Source organism: Uloborus diversus, chromosome 1 (genome assembly GCF_026930045.1).
Source record: "Uloborus diversus isolate 005 chromosome 1, Udiv.v.3.1, whole genome shotgun sequence".
Classification (NCBI taxonomy): Eukaryota; Metazoa; Arthropoda; class Arachnida; order Araneae; family Uloboridae; genus Uloborus; species Uloborus diversus.
In genome coordinates, this window is record NC_072731.1 from 214,579,497 (window position 1) to 214,604,857 (window position 25,361).

Consider the following 25,361-nt stretch of genomic DNA (forward strand, 5'->3'; position numbering starts at 1 on the left):
TTTTCTCCTTTTTATCGTCATTATTCTGCCATGGGAAGGTAAAGCGCAGTATCTGCAAATGTTTCTCTCTCTCTCTCTTTTTTTTTTTTTTTTTTTTTTGCAGATTTGTCATTTGTCACTATTGTTCTTTAGCTTAATTATACAAGCTTACTTATTTGGTTTCCGCTAAAAATGAAGCACGAAAAATACTTCAAAATTCAACATTTCTTACTGTTAGCATGAAACCCAAAACGCGTTTCTTCAAATGTCTTAAAAACTATTCCCCCCCCCCCCCTACTGTTGTGTTTTTGTTTTTCAAATTTTCTCATAAACGTTACTTAAGGGCGTTTTGTTGGATATATACTGTTAATAAGAAAAATGAATTTTTTTTTGCCTCCGAATTTTTGCTCACATGAAAATAATCTGATTCGGAGGGCAAAAACTTGCCTCAGACCAGTTCAGAGAAATGACAGTTAAGACCAGGCGGCTGCCTTCTACGACAAGGGTGGGGAAATTTGGTTCCACGCAACAAGCAACGACAAATGTCTCGAAAACACTTTATTCACGGGAAAAATAGGCTGGATGTAAATAAAGAAGCGCGCCATTTGATGAACTCAATCACGTGCTTAGCTTAAACAAGACCCATTTGATGCCAAACGAACGATGAATGCAAACCATTTTGGTTAACTTTGTTTTACATTAAAAAGAAAATCCCCAAAAGTGACATAGCGGCAAACCTTCTAAAAACCTTTTTATTTACTTTGTGTCGATGCATTCCGTGCACAGAGTGTAGAGCGGTGAACTGGTTAATATATTCAAATAATCCAGATAAAAGTTTTCATTTTGCTCCTGATCGGACCTTGAGAAGAAAATCGCCCTCCTACTTACTCTGTGCCTGGATTGAGAAGCTGGAATCCTGATGGGCTTTGAGGACCAGGTCTTCGGAAACTCGTAAGCGTAATTTCCCGCTTTGGAAAAGAGGAGTTGCTGAGCCGATCCTTCTGTCATCATGTATAGCCTGAGGTACACAGAGGAATAACCGTATACTTTGTAGTGGAGGGTTGTCCACTGTTCCTTTGCCCTGGCCCTCAGCCATGGACTCTGAATCACTGCTAAGCCACAGTCCGGGTGATCACAGTTGGTCAGCTCGATGTAACGCTCACCAGATTCTAGGAGAAACTAAATAACTTTGAGAACGTAAGTCAAAACTTTGCATTACAAAACTAACTTCGGAGTTCCTTTAAAACAAATTTTTGGACATCAGAAAATTATTAAAGTTCCTTGTCACGGAGGGATCGGAATAAAGGGAAGTCAGATGGCACGATGTTGAGAGAGTGTGGTAAATGAGGCAACCCGCCGCAATATTCATTATATTTTCCGTAGAGTTCATCTTGGGCAATGTTGTCACTGCAAATTCAACACCAATTATAAACACGTTTGGAACGTTTTAATTAAGAAAAAATGCTCTAGTAAAAAATGACTCGAAAATGACGAATTGAGCACGAAAAGAGCACCGAATATTCTCTTTTGAAAAGAAAGTACTACACTGAAATGCGCTCCGAATCTGTTCCAAATGTGTCCAGCTCAAGATATTTGTTAAATTTAAAAATGCGAACATATTTAAACAGATTAAAGACACATTTATGTAACCTCATTTAAATCTTCGATTTCTTTTAGAATCCCTCAATGTGAAACTATAGTTGGAGCAAATCTAACCTGACAACGTTGCAATGCTGTGTTTAGATCTGCGTAGCCTTCACAATGCTGCCAGGTTGGGTTTGCTCCAACTACAATAGATTGTGTATTTTGTTACAATGAACCTCTCTGCTGAACGACGCCGCTTTTATAAAGTACGGCCATCTGCCATTCCTGGCTGATACCCATAGACTGGGTAATAGGCTGTCCTGCAGCTGACGTCTGCTACGCCAGCAGAAACTAGTAAAATATGTACAACATATTTGTAAAAAGATAAGTGTACCATATACGATTTAAAAATGCTCTAAAATGTGTGCTTCAAAGTGCTCTAAATGCGAGGACGTGAATCAGTGCTCGTAAAATGTTCTCAAATCGCCCCAAAGTATTAAAGGGTGAATATCAGGAAAAGTGCTAATTTAAGTCCCATATGTATTTCTCAAGCACTTTCAAAAAAAAAAAGATTTTTTTTTTCATGTAGTTAACTTCATCGCACTTGCAATCCATGACAAAATTTTGAGGTTTCACTTTAATATATGACGCTGAAACTTTTTTTGTTGCTCCAAAATCATGTCGGAAACTGTCCCACGTTCGAATCGCAAATTTGAAAAAAAAAAAAAAAAAAAAAAAAAAATCCTGTGCATTATAAAACATCGCAGCAGAAACAAATACAAAATGAAGTAACGTATTTAATGTTTATCTATGAGAATTGACTCTTGTGTTTTAGAAAAAAAAAAAGAATTTACATCGATAAAAAAGCAATTTCTGCTTGTCCCAAGTTTTCATATCATGTCTGTAGCGCAAACTTTCGGGATGGTTATTTCTAGTAAACAACATTTATTTGGCTCCAATGTTTTTTACAAAGGCTCGGGGTGGAGCCTTTTTTGTGATGAAAAGCTCCAATCGAAAGTTTTCTCTTCAGTTATATAGAATTACAGGTAAGAATTTTCCAATCTTTACTTTTCTGTTTCTACCAAATGAAGGATCATGTCGGTAGCGCTAATTAAAACGCAAAATAAATTAATTTCTTTAACTATTTTTGCATGATTGAAAAAAAAAATTCTGCCATAAAAATAATAATGCGTCTTTATTTTCGAATCTTTAATTAGCAATGTTAAGCGATCAAAAATTCGGAAAATACGTCATGTCGGTAATAATAATGTCGGTAGCAACATAAGTATGAACCATTTGTTAAACCTCTAACAAATTATCTCCGTTTTTTCACCTTCTTTTCTTTTTCAAAAATATTCAGACTTCCGTTCGTAACTACTACCCTCAAAAACTATAATTTTGTTTTAAAAAGTAAATCTATTAACTTGTGAAAATCCACCTCCCCACCCCCACCCCCCTTCCCTTCCAAACTCTGACTGTCTTGAATTAGTTTTGTTTTTTAAGCTTCTTTTGAGATTTTTAAAAATTTTTATTTTAAAAACTATTAACTTAAGTGTTATTTCTACCTCAATCTATTATTGATAATTTCAGATTATAAAAATATTTTTAAATTGAAATTTTCAACGTGAGATGTTATGATAGTATTATTCAATGGCTATCAATATAAATTTAAATTTATGAAAAATTACATATATTTACTACATATTTATGTTATAGTAAAACCCCTCCTAACGGACAGCCCTCAAATACGGACAAGCCTCTTATGCGGACAATTTTTAATCCTTCTCTTGCGGACAAAAAAATTGTCCCGTTAATGTCCGCATTAGAGGGGTTTTACTATTACTCATAGAAATTATACAGGTAATGTGTCATGCCCCTTAAGCAAAAACATTTGCAATATTTGTTAGATCTGTAACATTCGCATCATATCCGTAACAGTCAAATACAAGCCCCTCTTCCCCAAAAGGGGGTTAAATGTTTACTTTCTTTGCCCTTAATTTTCAAAAAAAAAAAAAAAAAATCTGTTACTGATGTGCAGTTAAACTACACTATTAACTTTAATTTCGGAGTGTCTTTAAAAATCGAAAATTTTCTTGATCACATTGGCACTTTTTCTGATAGTCACTTTTCCCCGATTCTGGAAAGTGTTCTCATAAGCGTTTTGAAAACTGTTTCAAAAAGTGTGCTTCAAATTGTTTTAAAAAGGGGAACAATTACACGTGTTCAAAAAATTTCAAAAGTGTCTGAAGCTTTGCAGTGTTATCATGTTTCAGAGTCACGCCTTATAGGTTGACATCGCTGAAATCTTCTCTTCCTTCAATGCACCCTCTGATTTTTCTTTATTCTGATTGCTGTGTGACAAAACCACGTCAAAAACTGACAAATATCCAAAATGCCACCTCCAGATATTTTGATCTAAAACCACTTGATTTTTATCGATCTGGTTTGAAAATTTGCACACTGAATGCCAAAAGGTTGTTGAAATCGAGGACAATTACACCATTCGTTAAAAATAAAAACTTGTTAAAAATTTATTTCGTTGAATAAAAACGACATCACTATCTGATACTCCTACATTACTTAAAATTTAAATTTAAATAGTGTTCTGTTTCGTTGTATCGACTTTATTCATATACAGCTCAGTTGTATTAAAGTGCAATCAGTGTTCCTTGAGAATTTAGCGCCTTCATACTAAACTTGGAATGTTACGGAATTTAAAATGTCTACTGTCTGTTGCCGGTATAAAAAGCAGCTAATGACGCACTCTGCAATACAGTTAAAATGAGTTCCTTGGAAATAATGGGCCTTCATACTAGACTTCAAATGTTACAGAATTTAAAATGTCTATACTGGTATAAAACAAAGCTGATAACTCATTCAGTTGCGAACTAATTAAAATTAGGGCCGTAACCAGAAAATAATTTCGGGGAGGGTTTAAAAACTTTCGTGCGGAGCTTTGCGCTATTTGTGCTAATGTCCAAGTCGTTGAGTTATCTATTATGAAAGCGTTTTATGCAATTAATATACATATGAAAGACATTTGAATTTTGGAACGTTTTTTTTTTTTTTGGAAATTTTTTACTATAAACGAACATTTAAATATCAAACCGAACTATACAGAGGTGGGGTTGAACCTTAAGACCCCCCCCCCCTTGTATACGGCCCTGAGTAAAATACTTCCTTTTTTCCTTCCAATTCATACAACATCTGCTTTAATTTAAACTTACCAAATTTAGAGGTGAATCTCAATGCAGATTTCTCGCTGTGTGTCCACAAACAAGACATTTCGAAGCCATTTTCACACTGAGCCGAAACTGGAAGAAATGATCACTTGAGTAAAAATAAAAATACATTATAAAGGTAGAAGAAATAATAATAATAATAAAAAAAGCTTCATAGCTAGTATTTTTTTCAGCTTTTGCGATATAAAATGTAGCTCATCTAGCTAGTATTTTATATTGCATAATAGTATTTTATGTTTACCCTTCATGTTTATCGGTGCAATTCTTCGTGTTTATTTAAAAGTTCAAAATTCGGTTTAAAACGAGCTGATGTGTGCATCACATGACTTCCTTTTACTCCAATTTATTGTCATTTCCCCATGATTGGCAATTTTAATGTGATTCAATTGCCTACTCTCTAAATATCACCAACAGTGGCCAAATTGAAACCAAATTTAAAATTAAAAAAAATCGCCAAATTTGTCGCCAAGTTGGTGACAAAACTCGGCGACCAAAAGACTGGCGATATATCGCGAAGCGTCCGTCAAATTATAACACCACTTGAGTTTACATCGAAATTAACAATGCCCCCAAAAAAGGACAAAAGACCCCCTTAAGAACATCCGAATGCAACGAAAAGGGGAGGTGCAAAACTAGGCCCCACTAGTCTACGTACCAAATTTCAACTTTCTATTACATACCGTTTTTCAGTTATGCGAGATACATACACACATACACTGTTAAAACTACAGATTGCATTCGGCACCTTTCAGGGGTGAAACGCTTGTTCACCAGCGGCACCTATACGGAGCCGAAATTGCACCTCTAACTAGGGTGAAAAACAGGCACCTTTTAAAAAATAGGCAGCCAGGGTGAAAGGAATGAACCTTCGGAGAGAGAAATGGCCCCTTTACTGTAGATCCTCCTCCCCCCTCCTCCGTATTGTGTGCGTTTTTGAATACAGTTGTGCTTTTTTTTTTAATAGTTTTGTTTTGATTCATGATAGTCTACGTTTTGCACACGTTTCACATTGCATGAATTCAGTACTGGAAATGATTAAAACTTGTAATTACAGCATTTGATCATGTTTCAGAGTTTTCAACATAGTTAAGAAGTGCTCATTGCTTTAATTCATCTGATCGTTCTCTACATCAGTGTTTCTCAACCTCTTTTGACCCACGGGTCGGTAAAAGCAAATGAAAAACATTGCGTGAAATTTTTATCCTTTTCTTAAAAATAAATAAAATAAATAATAATAATTATTATAACTCTCGGGGCGGTAAAAAACTTGTGAAAAAATTCTGCGTACTGATGAGTTTTTTTTTTTTTACAAAGTAATATTAAAAATGAATAAAACAATAAATATCTACAGACTTTATTTGGTATCAAAGAGTTGTCACAAATATATTTAAAGTTAAAGACGAGTAATTATTTGAATAATCATAGTAAAGTTAATGAACATTTGTGAGAAATAACCGCACCGAAAGTAAAGTGTAGAGGTACTTATGAATTATTTACATGAAGTGCCAAAAATATTCTGGGATATTAAAGTTACGGAAAAACAAAATCGTTTCTCAAATTCAAAATTTCAATCAAAATAACAATAAAATAAAATGCGCATGAAATTTTTCGACAGTTTAAAAATTTAAAGAAATTCCTAAAGCTATCGAAATATTAACCGCTAACAGGAAATGATTCGAACATTGAACGAAAAAGCAAAAGAAAAAGCTAGACGGAGAGAGATTTCTTTTTTATTTTTTGCGCTCGCTGTTGTGTAGTATCTACGAAGCAAAGAATCATTTTTATTTATATTCTCACTTGTTGATTATGGATAATCTTATTCCTGTTATTATTTTGGTGATTAAATGTTGCTTATTGAGTACTCAAGAAAATAATGATATATATATATTTAGTAGCGTTTTGAATGATGGAAATTTCACGACAGTAACGGGAAACTGAAAATCAACACTTAACGGTACTACGGCATCGTAACGGACTAACGGTAACTGAAAAGCATTAAACATACTTTTAACTATGTTTGAAAGCCCTAAAAGCTACAAAGTGATCAAACGCTGTACTTACTTGTTATTTTAAAGAATTATCCTAGAAAAGTTGAGATTTAATCCAATAGTGTACTTCATTCAATGTGAAAGACATAGAAGCCACACATATATGCAACCTATCATTCGTCCGCCATATTGAAGTGGTTGAATGGTGAATGTATGCCGGAAGCACATGCGCCAGCAAGTCATTTTGCGATTGCTTGCTGTTTTGGCACCCCTGTCTACGATTGTCTGCTGTTTTCGCACCCCTGCTCTACTTCCTGGCTAGTATGGCACCCTTGGGCACCATGCTTTCACCTTAAGGGGAATATATTCACTCGTCTGGAACCTCTGGTTATAACAGTGTACACACACACATACGCACATACATACGTACATACGGACGTCACGAGAAAATTCGTTGTAATTAACTCGGGGGTCGTCAAAATGGATATTTCGGGTGTCTCTAGGTTCCTAGGCATATATTCACGTGTGGTCGGGTCGAAAAAAAAACTCAACATTCATTCGGGGGTGAGAAAAATGGAAATTAAGGCCGATTTTTGAATGAAAACTTTTTTGCGAATACAATACTTCCTTTTTTGTAAAAGGAAGTAAAAAATCACCAAATAAGTTTAAAAATCTTAGAAAATACTGATTTTTTTTTTTTTTGGAAAATAAGGTTCAAATATTTTGTGTTTCATAATACACTTTTTAATGAAATATCCCATTTCCCTTGTCATAACCCCAAATTTTAATCAAGCTTTCTCTCTCTCTCTCTTATACTTTAGAATAATAAAATTAAAGTTCCTCTTTGCTATTATTGACAAAAAAAAAGTTTATAATGTGTAACAAATTAAATATTTACTTTATCATAATCAGTAAAAAAAAAAAAAAAAAACTAATCAGTTCAAAAAAAAAAAAAAAAAAAAAAAAAAAAAAATCAATCTAAGAACTAGCTCTTAAATATGCTTAATTATAATGATCATAGTAACTAGAAGCTGTGAGAGATGTAATCTAACAAAGAAGGAAACTTGAAGAATTTCTTTAAAAATGTTAAACAAATTAAGACCTCTTGAAACATACCGAAAGAACATCCTACATCCCTAAGTTACCCTAAGTATCGACCAAACAAAAGGAGATGAACATTCTTCGTGATTTCTATTTTAGTAAACAGAGATATAGCTACGAATTTTTAAGACCTTTAAACACTCCATGGCATGTTTTAGAGGAGTGAAATTCAATTTGGAACAGTGCATTATAAAAAAAAACAGTGACACCACAGTAATGATAAATTCCATGAAGAACTCCAAAAAATCAAATTATCTAAGAATGAAACTAGTGATATCAAGGAAAGAAAAGATGTATACTATTTTGCTTTTTAACCTACTTTCCCAGTAAAAGTCAAAGAAAGAATATAAAAAAAGCATGAAAGAAGGCTTAATGCATCTTAAAAATAACGCAAAAAAAAGTCAAAAATAAATAAAATAATTAAATAACTATCGAAAAATTAAAAACTGGAAAGTAGATTATTGAGATGGGGGAAAATTTCTGTCGGTCTGCCCCCCCCCCCTCCCCCATTACTTTGGAGTGAATAGTCCGATTTGAACAAATTTTTTTTTGTTCGAAAGATTTTGGCGAGGACACCTCGTTCCTATATTTCATTTTTTGATTTGAACATTTTTTCGTTTAATTTTGAGTAGTTCAAAAAAAACTTAACATTAGTGCCTACGGGGAAATTCAAGGCAAAAATAAATCTTGAACTTACAGGCGAAGTGGCTTCAAACAAACTTTGCAGGAAAAAGCTTTTGATGAAGAACATGTATCGAAAATATCTTTTTGATTTGAACGATTTTCCGTTCAGTTTTGAACGGTTCAAATCTCTTAACATTATCACCTACGGGGAAACTGAAATTCAATATAGATTCGAACTTAAAGGCGGATTTACTTCAAACAAATTTTGTTGGAAATAGCTCTCGACGACTTACTCCCGACTCCGAGAATTTTGGGGCATTTGACTCCGACTTCTGTGCCCGAAAATTAGACGGACTCCAACTTCCCGACTTCGACTCTGACTTCGTAGATTTGGCAAAAATTTATACACGGAGAAAAAATGACTGACTCCGACTCTGCAAACATTTGCCGAGTTGCAGACGAGACTTATCGTTCGAGACGAAGATAAAACCTTTGCTGTGAAAAGACACCGGTCACGGGAAAACAACGTGACCTGTGATGTATTCCGCTCGCTGACGTAAGCTGGATTACGTATCCACAACGTGTGAAATCAAAGTTTCTTGGATTTCTCCGAGACCCCTGATCAGATCCAGACCAAATTACCATGGGAACATCTGGGAAGTATACCCTTCCAAACAAAAAAAAAAAGAATTTTTCAAATCGGTCCAGTAGTCTTGGAATAACACGAAAACATACATAAAAAAGCCGCAAGACGAAATCATAACCTCCTTTTTTGAAACCGGTCAAAAACAAAAGTACAGATAGAAATTTCCTTACCAGTAATGATGCAGTTGCTTTGATTCCAAATATTCCATAGGTATAAGGCACATAGCAGAGATTTATTAACTCTCTCTGTCTTAGTCTTTAGGGCATGCTTCATTATTCTAAAAACATTAATAAAAGAGACAAATTACTTTCCACTTCAAATTTCGTAAATCATTCACTTTTTTAAAGTCCGAACTTCCCACGTTTCTTACAGAAAAGAGCTGAAGTTCATTCTTTACTTACATTTCATTGTAGAGTCTAACTCGTTTATAACGAGCCCTGATTTAATGAGAACCCGGAATTAACACGGAAGTCAGAAATATTTGATTGGTACAATTCTAAATCTATGCGAGCAAAATTCGCTTTTAACGAGCAGACTCCGCTTAAAGCGAGCAATATTTTTTGGGGTTCATAAATGTTCTATTAACTTCCTGCTCAGCTTTTCCTTTTTTTTAAAACATCTTTTCATATTTCGAAGTATACCTAATATAAAGTTATAGATGAGTCATAAATCCTGAGAACAAGTGATGATAGTACATTTTTCAAACTATTTTGTTTAGAAGCATTTGAAAATTATGTATGATTATTGATGCCAATGTATTCGCTTTGGAGGATACTCTACTTCAGCGTTTCTTAATTTTTTTTATTGGTGGAATCTTTTTTTAATGCTCACTTTTTCGTGGAACCCCTGATTTTTCGTCACCAGTTTGCAGTGGCGTAGCCAGGATTCTGTTTCTAAAGGGGCCCAGGTTCAAACCTCAAACTATCACATTAACTATTTGTATTTGTCATTAAATAGCTAATTAAATATATTTCAGTAACTATCATGCTAATTATTGATAACTAGTAGTTATTATTTGTTATTGTAAAATACCAATACATACACTTCTATTTGTATTTTTTAAAAGGGACAATTAACCTCAGAATTTATGAATGAGTTTTTGATTAAAAACATTTTTAATTAAGAAAAGAAATACTCATGTTTTTTAACTGCAAGCAAGAGTATTAATAATTAAGTTAAATTTACACAGAAAAAGTTTTTAAACCTCAAAAATAAAAATGTCTTTAGTATATATTTCAACATTTTTTTAGTTATTTATAAGTTATGGATTTATACATTACAGTGTCGTCAGACAGGGTTAGAACATTTAGACGCCATTGACCAGTACTGCTCTTTAAATTGGTCTCGTTAAATGTTGAAATTGTCCTCTTAAATGCTGTCAGAGGTACAGGGAGAGTAGCTGGTGTCAAGAGCAGAATATATGAAATTAAGGACAAAAATCATAATTTTTGGTGTGCACGTCCAAAACTTTTTCAATATTGAAAACAATTTTAAAATATCTTTGGTGATATTAGGGGATCAGAAGTTTCTCCCAGAAATGTTTCGAAATAGAAGTTTTTAAAACGCAATTTTAGCGTATCTTTGGAGACATTAAGTGAGAAGGAGGTGTTTTGGGATTGATCTTGGAAAAATTGTGAAGTTGAAATCTTGCAGGCACAATTTCAGGCAATTTTTGATAGCCTAAAATTGGCATTATTTTAGGCAACAAATAAAATTATCCCTATAGTGACAAACCCTGATGGGTAACAACGATCAAATTAGTATACGAAAGTAAAAGTAAATGTATTTTTAATTTTGAAAACGCTTTCGATTTTTAAATAAGAAATTTGAAAGTAGTGACAAGAAAACATGCAAGTCTCGTGGAATCCCTGAGAGAACTTCGTGGAACCCTGGGGTTCCGAGGAACGAGGGCCGGATTCAGGGGAGGGCAGGCGGGGCTACTGCCCCGGGGCCTCCACAACAAAGAGGCCCCCGCAATAAAATTTTCACAAACTATCCTAACTTTCACGAATCAGCAAATTTTACGTTTTTTCTCCCAGAAATGTTTTTTTTTTTGTATTTCTACAAAGAATGCTTGCAGAATAATAATATTATTATTGATATATCAGAAAGCCCTGATTGCAAGTATCCATTTACTATCAATTTTTTATTTGATCGAGCATTTCAGTGGCAATATATATTTATTTTACTCATTTAATTTGTAATTTGTACCTATGAGTTAAAGAGAAATAAAGTAAGTAAAAAAAAAAAAAATGGCTAACTTTGCAGGTCATCCTTACAACTTCTCACTTCTCTAGCTAAAGAATTTTGAAATTATTTGACGAAATAACTTGAATGGAAATTTTTAAATCGAAAATATCGGATATATAGATATATATCAAAATATTCGGATGTATATCAAAGTATCGGATATTTTCGAAAATATGATGATCTTTTCGAACCCTGATTAGGGGCCTCCACTCCTTCGTTTGCCCCGGGGCCTCCACACTTTCAAATCTGGCCCTGCGAGGAACACAATTTAAGAAACGCTGCTCTACTTCAAACTCAAGCTGATACAGATGGGAAGAAAACGAAAGAAAGGGACGATGCAACGAATGTGACTCTTTACAAACTTGATGGCTTTTGATGTGCAAAGAAGCTTCTAACCTTTTACGAATCCGTGGGTGCAAATAACGATGTTTCTTGGGCCATTAGCGTTACGCGAAAAACAATACACAAGCAAAAGACAATACGACAGGTCAAAGTAAATTAAGCACCTCCGTTGGTACTGTACAGAAATGAAAAAGTAAACAAAGGAAATTTTGTGTGACTTTACATGATTTTTTGTGCAAACCTCTATTGTACGAGCACTCGGATATAACGAACAATTTTTGCGGTCCTTTCGTGTACGCTATAAGCGAGTTCGACTGTAGTACTATGATATTAAGATAAATAATTGCAGTGCCAATAAGCACTCAATCAGGAAGTTTCGGTACTTTTTTATAAAACGAATATAGGTTCGATTACAATAGACCTAATCTTATCAGGAAACCAAATATAACAGTGGTTCCCAATCAGGGACAGTGGCGGCTCTAGAGGGGGGTCATGGGGGGAGGGTGATTTGGCTTCATAAGGGGCGACAAATTCTTCAGATTCTTGTGGGGCGACAGAGGAATGACGAATATTTAAGAGAAAAAATAATGATAATAAAAACCCAGCAATTATCGAAATTGAAAACAAATATGATATATTCAACCGGTTGTTCAGAGTTCAGAGAAGGAATCACAAGATGAGAACGAAATAAATTCGAGTTCAGAGCTTGCTACTCAGACCTCGGTTGAACTATAAGAAAGTCGTTCAGCATTCATCGCCAAGTTTATAAATTTTCAAATTTTCATTTCTTTTTAATTGTAAGTGTCAGTGTTTTAAATTCCCTAGATTCCAATTAAAAAATAATTATAATTTTATTAAAAAAGTGTACTTCTGTTTTTCAACATATGTCAGTGATCTTAGTTAAGTATTTCCCTTCATACACCTATTAGTTCGTTTTGAAAAAGAAAGAGAGAAAGAAGCATAAAAAGGTACTATTATGTGTGTGTTTGTGTTTTTTTAAAGTTTAGGAATGATTGGATAAAATTGCTGTAACTTATATACATTTTGCTTCATTTAAAATTTTGCTTCATTTATATATTTAATAATATTTATGTGCAATAGCGCCAACTTGTAAGTGTTGAAGCAAGATGGGGGGGAGGGGGACGTTGGGCTCAAAAATTTTGGGAACCACTGGAGTATAACATAAAATTTATTGATTAAAAGAACTAGAACTGAAAATCAAATAAAAATTAAAAGGTAGTAGTAATTTTTAAGGCAAAGATTAAATCTTGCTTTCGAAATGCATGGAATGTGCCATAGTTACAATTACATTTGCGATTACCTTTGTGACATGGTTACATTTAATATATAGAAAACATAAAACAATACAGTTATCGCAATGATCAGCAGGGCCACCGAATGCAAGGCGGTCCCCATGTCACTTTGGTTCCCAGGCCTTCTTCCCCCACATAAAACTTATAAACTTTATACAACTTCGATTCTGAGCCGGGCCCCAAGTTTCCAACTAGGCTGACATATCCTCTTGTCGGCCCTAATGATAGATCATTTCTGTCTATTCTTATAGCACTTCGTCAGGCAACCTTAGCTCAAGAAAGATCGCGCAGGCCATCGCGATTTTGTTTACCAGTTCAATGTAAAATAAATTTTTTGGATTACCATCTTCAAATCCGATCATCAATCTGGACGAGCGATTGAAAACTGTGCTGTCCGGACGAAATCCTGACGTCTGGTCACCTACTTATCCAATAGTTTTATGAACCATAAACAGTTCAAATATTAACAACCACGCACAAATATTGAAGCAGAGTTTTATTGATCTTGTCTGATATATCTTAGTTTAAGAAAATTTCTGCTGCGCTGAGGAAATACATTACCCTTTGACTGATCTTATCGATTGGAAGGATGAGGTTACCAACCCTAAGGATACTTTAATTTAAAGTGACTTAATAGATTCAATTCTAGTTAATGTCATTAAGGGAACAGAAGTGAATAATCTTATAATTCAACTATTAAACGCCATTATTTTGTTCATTAGCCTTGGATCCATTTTGTGAACTCCATTCTCTGCTATACTATCAACTATATCCCAGCCGAATTAAATTTTAACGAAAACCGTTATAGCGAAAATTATGTAAAAACGAAGTCTCCAAGGATTCCTAACTTATATAAATACTAGCTGCGTTGCCTGGTCTGCTTTGAAAATAAAAATTGTGTCAAGTGACGTATATTCAACAAGCAGGCTTAAATAAAAGAAAAGAAAAACCCTCATGCAAAATTTCCCTTCTAAACAATGACGACAGATATTTAAATACTTTTAAGAAATTAAAATGAGAAAGATGATTTAAAAAGCGTAACCATGGAAACACAAAATAAAATAAGTTTAAGAAATGAAAATGATAGAAAATAGAAAGGAATAATGGATCCAAGAAGCGTAACCGTGGAAGCGCAAAAATAAATGGTTAACATCTTGAATGGAGATGAGATTTTTGGAACTTGATTTAAAAAGGCTTGTAACTTATTTTCCTTTCGAGATAGAAACTTAGTTTTTCGACCTTGGATCAAGATACATCTGGAGTAAAAAATAACGTTTTTTCGAATGGTGGCCAAAAGAAAATTGTGGGACAATTCCTTCACTTTTTATTGATAGATTTAATGAAGAAAGTATTGCCTAAATTTTAGCTAAGCCTAAAAAAATCGAGCTAAAAAGCAAATAACTCCCGCCGTAAGCAGGTTAGAGCATTGAAACAAATTGGAAAAACGCGGAAAATTCTACCCTTTCCAACGATATACTATAATATTAATATATGTGTAAATAATTTTTCACCCCCATATTCGGGAATTTATGTGAAAATTGGGCTAAACTTTGAGTAAAAAAAAACTATTTATCGAATTTTTTTGAACCTGCCTGCAAACCGTTTCCGGACTTAAAGAAACAAACTGAAAATTTCAGCGAAATCGACCGGGTAGTTATCGAGTTTTGCGCGGTCAAACAAACAGACGCTTTTTGGAGACTTTATTTTATACTGTTCAGAGATAGTCATAGTAATTTTGGTGTTACGTAATTTCACTGCAACGAAATGGTTTCTTTTATCCTTTCAACTTCGTTAAATTCGACTGTTACGTATTCATTTATTGAAGCTATAGCCTCAACCAATGGCGGATCCAGCTTCTGATTTTGGAAGGGATCGTTACTTAGGGGAAAGGGGGTTAATGTGCATTTGGTAGGGGGGAGGAAAAGCTAGCATCAGAAAATCTTTGGTCGCTTAAGAGGGGGGAGGAGAGTCTCCTCTGGATCTGCTCCTCACTTCAACAAAATCAGGTAAATTTAAAGTAAAAGAAAAGAACGACGGAGACGTCGTAGACTATTGACGATATTTCTATCAACAGTCCCTCTAAAACATTTTTTCCTTTATTGAATTGCATAAAGAGAGAAGTTTGTATTTGACTCATTGGCTCCTTCGTCATATTAATTGAAGATTTTTACTTCAAGCTCGAAAGAAAGCAACTTATTGCTTTCCAACATATCTATTTTGTATATTTCCTTTCCAACATATCATTTGTTTTCTTTAACCATTGCATACCTTGACTCTGAGGTCACATCGAACTTTATCATTATATTTCCCGATAGGAGCGTTATTAATTTATTGACCAGTGTGACTTGAGTGGTACAATATGGCTGTTTTACATTGAGGTTATTGATGATGACACTAGTTAATATTTCAGTCACAGAGATATAATCTAGTTTGAAAATATATAAGGAGTATAAAAACAAAAGTCCACCTTACACGTGCTTTAAAGTTGCATTATTTTTATTAGAAAAAATATTTTGAACCCCATTTCTCTCTCTGCCGCAGCTCTAACTTACACCCTAAGCGGAAGGACAATTTTGAACCTGGCTAATGTATCATTTTAAATGGATTTAATAATTACTGTTAAACCCCCATCAGCCGGCATGCCGTAAATAATTTATTATATATTAATTTATTATATTAAGGAAGTGAGGCTGACCAGAATTTCGGGAAATTCGAATTTTACGGCATGCTGGGTATACTGGGGTTTACTTTCCAATTTAAAAAAGTAAAGCTGAATTGCTAGCTCAGTACCAGTCACAACACAAAGCCCGGTAGGGAAAAAAATGGAGAAAGCGGAGTTTACTAAATCCGGCACTCGTTGATATGCACCATATTCTACAACAGTAACGCAAGCATAGCTTCACTCGGAACTAATTCTGGATGAATCAATGGGGTTATTTCCTTCAATCAAAAGTACTACTTTTAGTCATTTAAATTGATGGAATAAGCAATAATAATAATAATAATAATAATAACATGGAGCCAGAAAAATCTTTTATTTTCCCAACAGTTATTTTTAATTTAATTTTTTTAGCTGTTTGATTTTGGAAATAGGACGTGGTCTTTATGACGTCACAAGTGATGTAATTGGCGCGCTACTCTACTGGCGCGCTAAATGTTGACGCTTTGCTGTCAACCGCGTTGCCAGGACATGATAATTTGCTCTGTATGCTAATGGCATTAGTGAATGGTATTTCATCACTTGTGATGTCATGTGCAGAAGCGTAAAAAATGAATTTCAATCTGCACACCGATTAAATTAATTATTAAAAAATATTAATTATTTAAAATTTGATCAAATCCCATGATTTTTAACATGCTCTTTCAGAAAAAAAAAATACTTTTAAAATTTCGGAAACAACCTAATTGGAAATTTTTCGTGCAGTGCGATCTTTCACGTGAAAGAAGTATTGTAAGTACTTGACGTACTCGATTGAAGGAATTTAGGACGAATAGCACTTTATGCTGAGAATGTTTGTCAGGGGCTTAATTAGGAAGGGAGCTGAGTTCCTGCAGTTCTTTTCAATTTCTTGTAAATCTTAGCATGTTAGACAAATCCAGCCCATTTACCTGCAAAAAAAAAAAAAAAAGATGTGAGGACCATAGGGCTCCTGTATTTCTTTTGCCATTACAAATTAAGCCCTGATGTTTGTATTAAAGATAAATTAGGTTTCATTGATTAGAAAGTGAATCAAAGGAATATTTTTTAAAAGATTTATTTTAAGACTGACTTTTTTCTTTCTTTCTTTTTTTTTTTAAGTCGAGAATCAAAATATTTAAACAAGAAGCAAGATAAAATTCACACGTGTTTGCTATTAACGAGTCATTCCCTATATCTTTAATCCTTTAGTTGTATGCCAATAAAACGATTGGTTCAGATAGTAATTGTGGTTCATTTATAATTTGTTTTACAAATTAATTTTTCTTTTCCAGAAGTAAATTTATCTTTATGCATTGAGTAGCTATATTATAATAGGTACGGGGGACCCTGGAGTGAAAAGTATAACTATATTGAATTCTTTTTGTAATTGAAAAATATTTTAATAGTAGGATTAGAAATGTTTGCTCCGTTATAATTCCATTTTTTATAAAATTATTTGTAATCTATTAGATTTTTCTGGCCACACTGTCAAAAATGAAATTGTGTGCAAATGAAAATGTGTGTTTAATGACATTTGTTTCCGAAAACGTACTTCCTTAATTTCGTTAGACATTTGACAAAGATGACCAAAAGCATTTTTACGAATTTAAACTTACATAAAAAATTCCACCGTAGCTACAGCAACGCAGATAATAAATACAGCGCCTTGATAAATAGCATAGAACTTTGAAGCTTTTAATTTCAACGTTGAATATGTTACATGGTTATGTGTTTTCATTCTTCTTCATGAATTTTACTAATATAATTCTGGTAAACGAAGTGTTTTTGTTTAATAATTCAAATTTTTTTTACTCTGCATTTTTATTTTCTTAAACAAATATACCGCCCCCCACCCCTCTTTAAGTACTGGTATTTTTTTCATCTTCTACTCTACATGTAATATTTTATTCAATGCAATAATAATTTATACAGTAGCTCTTTCCCAAAAGTGTACGTAACATTTATCATTTTCAATGAAATATTACGCCACCCATTAGGTAAGATTAATATTTTGGAATGGGTAAACAATAGATCTTCTATAGTTAATTCTTAACAAAACTACATGAAATATTTTAATAGCAAAATAAAATATGATTTTGAAGAAATTAATAATCAAAAAGTATTATGAACTTTATCTCACAAAGGTGTTCATAAAAAATATTTTTTAATAATTGCTTAGCAACCTTTTAAACAAGACCATAAAAATCGAGGAAAAAAAGAGCTTAATGCAATTAAAAAATAAATGCAAACTGGCTATCCGCTTATGGTTCGGAAATGATACCGCCCCCCCCCCCTTTTTTTGTTAGGCTCGTTGACCGGACTTATTAAAATCGCACCCCATGTTGTTTATGTAATGTCATTCCCTTCTGCAGCTGTCTCCTGTTTATGTTGCATCAATACTTCATTATTTGTTGAGTCTGTTTCTTTCTTTTTTCTTTTGAATGGTTTTACTTGCAAAATAAAACATGAAGTGAAGTAAGTATTAATTTAATACAAAGCATTTTAAGTTACAAAGAAAATATTAATTTCCATAAAGAACTATATCTTTGTACTTTGCAGCTAAATATTTTCAATATTTTTTCAATTTTTCCCAAATTTAAAATAAGTTATTGAAGGTAACCTTGATTTTATAAAAAAGGTAAGTTAGCAGCATGTTTGAAAATAATAACAATTATAAAGCGTTCATTGTTGTTTGTTTTCACATTTAGTACTCTAAATTCTATGTTAATTTGTGTTACCTGATTTGTGATAATTATGAATTTTTCCATTATACATAGTTTCTACAGCTGAAATAAATGCAGCATTAATTTTATTGCCATATTTGCTGCGTCAAGGAATTATCAGCAAAAAAAAAAAAGGGAATTCCCTTCAGAAGCATTTCATAGATGAACTACTAGTAAGTCCAAATTTAAGTTAGAGTAATGGTTTTTGCTGTAGACAAAGTAAAATGTCTATGTAAAATTTCGATTGAAAAATTGAAAGGAAAATAAAAAATATATGATAAAAACTAGCAAACTTTGCTCGATACGCTAGTGACTATTTTCATTACATATCTTTGAATCTCTTACTTGCAATTCTGTCTTAGCGTTGGCCATGGTTGCATTAATGCTTATGGAGATATCTTAGTAAATCAGTAAGGTTTTAATCAGTGGTTGGAAAAACTACATTTTTTTTGTAGCGAATTACAACTACAACTACTTTCTTACAAATGTAGTTAACTACAGCTACAACTACTTTTTTCAAAATGTAGTAACTACAAACTACTTTTGAAATGTAGTCGCTACTTCGCTACTTTCCAAAAAATAAGCAAATAAAAAGCATACACAATAGGTTGTCCCTCAAAAAATGAAAGTCAATTTTTCAAGTCGCATACACTCTTGTATTTTTCCTCTTGTGTCAAAACAATCGTGAAAAAAAGTTTCATATAATTTGCACAAGGGCAACCCGTGCCAACTTGTACCTGTAAGTGTAAAACAGTACTTGTATGCTAGACCAAATGGCAAAAAAAAAAAAAAAAAATTTGAATTTTGTCATTTTGAATTCAAATTATAATTTTCGCAATCACGAGTGTGTGTTTGTATGTGTGGGGGGGGGGGGGGTACGTGTATGTGTGTAGGCATGTGTGTTTGTGTCTGTGTGCAGTCATGAGTGTGTGGGTAGTTGTGTGTATGAGTGTTTGTGTGCGTGGGGGCGGGGTATGTGTATGTGTGTGTAAGCATATGTGTTTATGTCTGTGTGCAGGCATGAATGTGTGGGCAGTTGTGTGTATTTGTGTGTATGTGTAGGTATCTGTATGCATGCGTGTGTGTATGTGTTTGTGTGTGTGTGTTTGAGTATGTGTTTGTATATGTGTGTGTATGGTGGTGTTTGTGTATGTGTGTGTATGTGTTTGTGTGTGCGTGTGTGTTGGTGCGTGTATGTATGCGTGTGTGTGTGTGTAGGGTATGGACGCAACCTGGAGACGGTTTTCGCAGGAGGAGCAGCATCGTGAGGCCGGCCGCCGCGACGTGTGGTGCTGGCAGAGGGTGGCGCCGCGCCGGTGGGAAAAATGATAGCACGCCAAAAACAGTCAAATAAAAGCAATAAGCAATCGTGATTGCTCAAAAAAAAAAAAACGTTTTTTAGAAACTCGAAATTTTTGTTGGGAAACGTTGCCCCTGTACCCAACACCCCACATGTACCACAAGAACATTTATTCAAATTTAAAAACATTTAGATATGCTACACTTGACCTAAAATTTATAATTTTATTTTAAAAATTGATTTTTTTTTCAGTTATCTTTTAAAAAATTACATATAAATTTAAATAGAATATCAAGTTCAAAAATTAATAACGAACACATTTAAAGATCAACAATTACAAACGAATAATAAAAAAATAATACATTTTAAATGAAAAATTTAACTCAACCTGGAAAAAAAAGATCTTTGAGTACTATGTGGGAGACTTAAAAATTGCAGGAAAACAAACATTTCTATTTAACGCTAATTACCTACTTTTCTACTTTACTGTTTATATTTTTCAGCTTGATAATTTCGTAAAATCTTACATTTCTGAAAATATGTATCACAAACTTAATTTTTTGAAGAAAATTATAAATGTTAGGCACGTGTTGTATATCTAAATGGTTTTCAATTTGAATAAATGTTTTTGTGGTGCATATGTGGGTATAGGAGCAACGTTTTATCAACAGAAATTTTGAGTTTCTAAAAAAACATTTTATTTCAATTTGGCCTAGCATTACACAAGTGCTGATTCACACTTTCAGACATAATTGGCACTTGCTGCCGTTGTTCAAATTATATGATTATTTTTGGATGTAAAAGGATAAAATATAAGAGAGTGTGCGACTTGAAAAATCAATTTTCGATTTTTTTTTTTTTGGGGGGGGATCCTGATACACACACACACCGTAAGAGAATTGAACAAAAATATTGATAAATTAGCTCATCAGTAGACATTAAGAAAAATGTCCGTTATCATACTCTCACACACTGTAATGCTCGTACTTATTGTAAGTCCTCCAGAACAGTTCAATTTCATCCTTTTCTATAACATCTTAAGTAGCTTCTTTTTATTTGGTGAATACTGTCAAAAATTTACGACTCGATAAAATATTTTTGTTTTTTAATCTTCAGTCAGTTCATATAAAATTCACCAAATTTTCAACTCGCGAAATCACCGATATCTTTATTTTCGCGAAAATAAGTGCTTTTTGCAATATGAATATTGGTGAAATATCAAAATTACAACGGTAAAAAAACTAATGGCGTCAAACAGATAGAATGTATGGCGTCAAAATGAAATGCCTGAGGTCAGCTCGTATTTTTATGAGTCTTATTTCTCATTGCATCCGCTGATGTACTTGTGTAAAATTTGAGCCAATCAAATTCGTTTGAACCTTTGTTTTTGTTTTCAGTTTATTTAAAAGTAGTTTCCAGAAATCGCTACAAACTACTATTTTTTTGCAGTTAACTACTCACTACACTACTTTTTTAAAAAAGTAGTGCGCTACACTACAAACTAATAAAAAATGTAGTTACTACAGTAGCGTCGCTACTTGTAGCGCGCTACTTCCAACCACTGGTTTTAATCGATTATGTTATATAAAGGTACCTAATTTCCCTTGAAGTTCCAGACGGGTAAGTATGAAGTATGTATCAAAGTACTCCAAAGTATGAAGTATGGACACATGCAATAATGCACTTCCTGTATTAAACGTAAATTGTGCCAAACAAGCATTCTACATAGAAGCAAAATTAATAAGACAAATAATCGATTGAAAAAAGAAAAAGGTAAGCTTTTTCTCAAGATTATCTAATTTCATTTTCTATATCTAATTTTCGAACAAAGATATACAAACTTAAAGCTGTCCATTTTAGTGCACTATTTCTTTAAAATTTATGGTATTAGTTTGATAAAAATCTTTTTTTTTTAAATTTTTTTATGCGATGCAATGAAGAAGTAAATCCCCAGCAATTTTCTCATGAGCAAATATTGATGTAACTCTGCATAAAAGTAACCTATGTCTTATTCTTCCAGAACCCAATGTCTGCTGAGGAAGTAGCATTTCTATATCCCCAGTAGGGCTGGACGATGTAGGAAGTTTTACATCGTGATGCATCGCCAAACTTACATTGCGAGTAGTTGAAGCAGTTTGAATTATTCTTCCCGCTATAGGTGGCAAACCACAGACTTAAGAGCCCGATTAGGTGAGTTTTCCTTGCAAAAATCCAAGCTTTTGTCAGAATTTTCCCAAATTTGGCACGAATTTGGGAATTCACAAACATCAAAGGACAAATGTACCAAACTTGGAATAGATCCGACAAAAACCCACGCGGGGGATTCCCCATGCATAGCGGGACTAAAACGGGGGAATTCTCGAGCATCAATGTAATTCTGTGCCAAATTGGGAAAAGATCTTATAAAAACTGGTTTCTGAAAAAAAAAAAAGACCCCAATAGCTGGACGAAAACTATTCGATGAGAATTCCTGAGCATCAAAGAAGTTCTGTGACAAATTCAGAAAAGATACCACAAAATCTTGCTTTTTATAAGGAGAACCCCAATGGAGGTTGCCTCCCCCCCCCCCATAGAGGAAGGAAAACTACCCTGCTTGAATTCCCTAAAACAAAAGACCTCTGTGTAAAATTTGGAAAAGATCCCACCAAAAAACTTGGTTTTTATAAGAATAACCCCAATTGGGGGTTGCCCCCCCTCCCATAGAAGAATGAAAATTATCCTGCTTGAATTCCCGAGCATTAAAAGACGTCTGTAAAATTTGGAAAAGCTTCGACAAAAACGTGGTTTTTATAAGAAGCACCCCCCTCATAGGGTTCCCTCTCCCCCCCCACAATAGAGGGACCGTAACTACCCTTTGAATTCCCGAGTATCAAACGACCTCTGTGCCAAATTTAGAAGAAATCCGACAGAAACTTGGTTTTTGTAAGGAAAACCCGCATGGACGTTGCCCCCCTCCCCCATGGAGGGACTAAAACCATTGTGTGTGCATTCCCGAGCATCAATGGACCTCTGTGCAAAATTTGGAAAAAATCCGACAAAAAATAGATTTTAGCAGGAAAACCCCCTTTATGGGGGTTTAGTTAGATACCATGGGGAGTTCATGGGGTCGGACTAACATGCGGGTTTCCGTTTTTTTTTTTTTTTTTTTTTTTTTTTTTTTTGATAAAAAAACAAAAACAAAAAGCTTGGATGTAAGCAAACTTGTGGAGCACACCGATCTATCGGTTTAGAGGTTTTTATTCTAAACCGGTGTAATGATGTAGGGTGTACTGTACATCGGTATTTTACGATGTATCGATGCATCGTACAGCCCTAATTCCCAGATATCATTTAACATTGTTCTTTAACTTGAATTTGCAATAATTATTTTTACATTTTAAAGAAATTGTCTGTTTGTAGTTTTACATTAATAAAATTTTTTTTAACATCTTTTATGTGCTCTTTTTTCAACAAATACTTGCCTTTTGCTTTAGGCGGAGGGGGGGGGGGTGCAGGCCAGTCATTTCGATTAATTTTCCAATTGTGGAAAAAGGTGCATACTCTTCAAAAATTTTATAGAAAACCAACTAAAACCACGGCCTTTCGTACGTAAAGACATAAATGTTCAAAAATCAAGGGGGGAGGTCAATCCTCATGAATGATCCCCCCCTCCCTCGTAAATGACGGGCCTGTGAGTGTGACTATGCGCATCAAAATGGGAAATTATGGTGGTAAGATTCTGAAGTAAAAATTTGACGAAATCTTATAAAATACAGTCGAACCTCGTTAAAACGAACTTTAATGGATCATTAAAATCGATTATTCTTAACAGAATTCGTCTTATCCGAAAAACAATAAACAATGGGACAGGGATTACAAAAAAGTCCGTTTTAGAAGTAATTCTTTTTAAGCGTGTTCGAATTAACATGGTTCGTCTGTATTCTCAAAAAAAAAAAAAAAAAGAAAGAAAACTAATCAGCTTAAAAAATAAAAGAAATAAATAAACTCAAAAGATTACGAAATTATCATGCTCAAATATGACGAAATTAATTTGACGAAACTAATACTCTCAAAACTACGAAAATGATTGTCGATTTGACGAAACTAGAATGAAGAAATATTTCGTTACATTTGACGAAATTCGCATCTGCAAACCAGAGACGAAAGCAGTTTCCTCAATTTGACGAAATGTTCGCTCGGAGCATATCTCTGGAAGGGGTTTCGTCAGAAACGAAGAAAATTTCGTCGAATTTGAAAGTCCATTTCTGAGAGTGCAGAATCACACAAAAAAATAGTATTGTTAATTTAACACTTAAACAAAATTGAGTTCATTAATTTACATAATTATTATTAAATATGTAGGACCAACTATATGTTTTAGGTTAGATATGTTTTTATATTGCTAAATTAAATATGTTTTTAATAGTAAGTTTTTTCCGACGTGCCGAAATGACCAGGCCAGGGTTATTGAAAACCTGATGACTCCCGATTTTTGCGACATGCCGGCTAATGCAGTGTATAATATGGTATTAATTTTGGACAATTATACAATATTTTACGAGTTTTTCCTCCATCGTGTACCAACAAACAACCCATCAAACTATGAGTGGGGTCGCTTAAGACGGAGTAATTGTGGCTAAATTTATTCTGAATGACGATAAAACTTGATAGTTTAGCTAAGTGGTCATCCGCAAATGATGTCATGCTTTGAGGTGGAGGAGGTTCATGAAATTCTGTCAATGGGGAGGTAGTGGGTAACAATAAGTCGGACATCACACATTGTTTTGAACAATATGCTTATGAAAAATAGCGTGACGTGTGTCAAGGGGAGGGGGTCAGTTGAAGTGTGACACAGGGAGAGGGGTCAAATTTGTTCGAAAAAAAATGTGACATCACTTATGGACAGCCCCTAAAAGTGCGATAGAAACTGCTCACCTGTTGAAATAGACGATTTTCATTAGAACACAAACAATCTCTGAACTCGGAGATGAAACATTACCTTGACAATCGGCTTATAATACGGGATGAAAAGTTCTTTCGACTTCTGGCAACACATGCGGGATCGTTCGCAGAGTCATCTGGTGAATGATCCATCGAACAATTAACGGTATATATTTGGAATCAGAAGGAAATCATTCTCGAAAGAGAAAACATGATTTTCTTCCTGGGATTTTTCTTGAGGAGGAGAGAATACATTGGTTCGTTACGTGGAAACGGTTTGTTGTCAAGCAGATTACCATGGAAACAGAATCAGCGTCGTCATTGCGTGTTCGACACCTTTATTTAAACGCTCATCAAAAGTTTCATCGACACGATACAGCTTTTGTTGTCTGTAAAGGAATCTGTGAATTTAGTTTTCCAGCGGTACTGAAATGTGAATAACGGATGGTGCGTGACTGATGCGTTTTCAATTTGTGTTAGTATTTCTATGATGTTTACTTGTATTCGAAAACGATATCTGTAGCGTCCGCTACTAAAAGTATCGTGACAAACCCTCCGTTTTGTCTCAGGAAAAGATAATCAGTTTCAGAGTGTACAAAACAATTCCTCTTTTTTTTTTTTTACAAAAAGGAATTTGTCCACAGTGTGCTGTGTAAAATATGTCTCAAA

At 34.0% G+C, this 25,361-nt stretch overlaps 1 protein-coding gene across 1 annotated transcript in view; it reads right to left on the minus strand.

Annotated features, from left to right (window-relative positions):
- Positions 1 to 24,874, minus strand: part of LOC129218607 (uncharacterized) — a 36,380-nt gene extending 11,506 nt beyond the window's left edge. Inside the window, exons 1-4 of the mRNA XM_054852931.1 lie at positions 24,687 to 24,874; positions 9,335 to 9,441; positions 4,791 to 4,877; positions 868 to 1,148 (exon numbers count right to left, since the gene is read on the minus strand). Coding sequence (XP_054708906.1) covers positions 868 to 1,148; positions 4,791 to 4,877; positions 9,335 to 9,441; positions 24,687 to 24,709 — 498 coding nt within the window. The 5' untranslated portion in view covers positions 24,710 to 24,874. The remainder of the gene's footprint in view (positions 1 to 867; positions 1,149 to 4,790; positions 4,878 to 9,334; positions 9,442 to 24,686) is intronic.
- Positions 24,875 to 25,361: the final 487 nt, after the last annotated feature.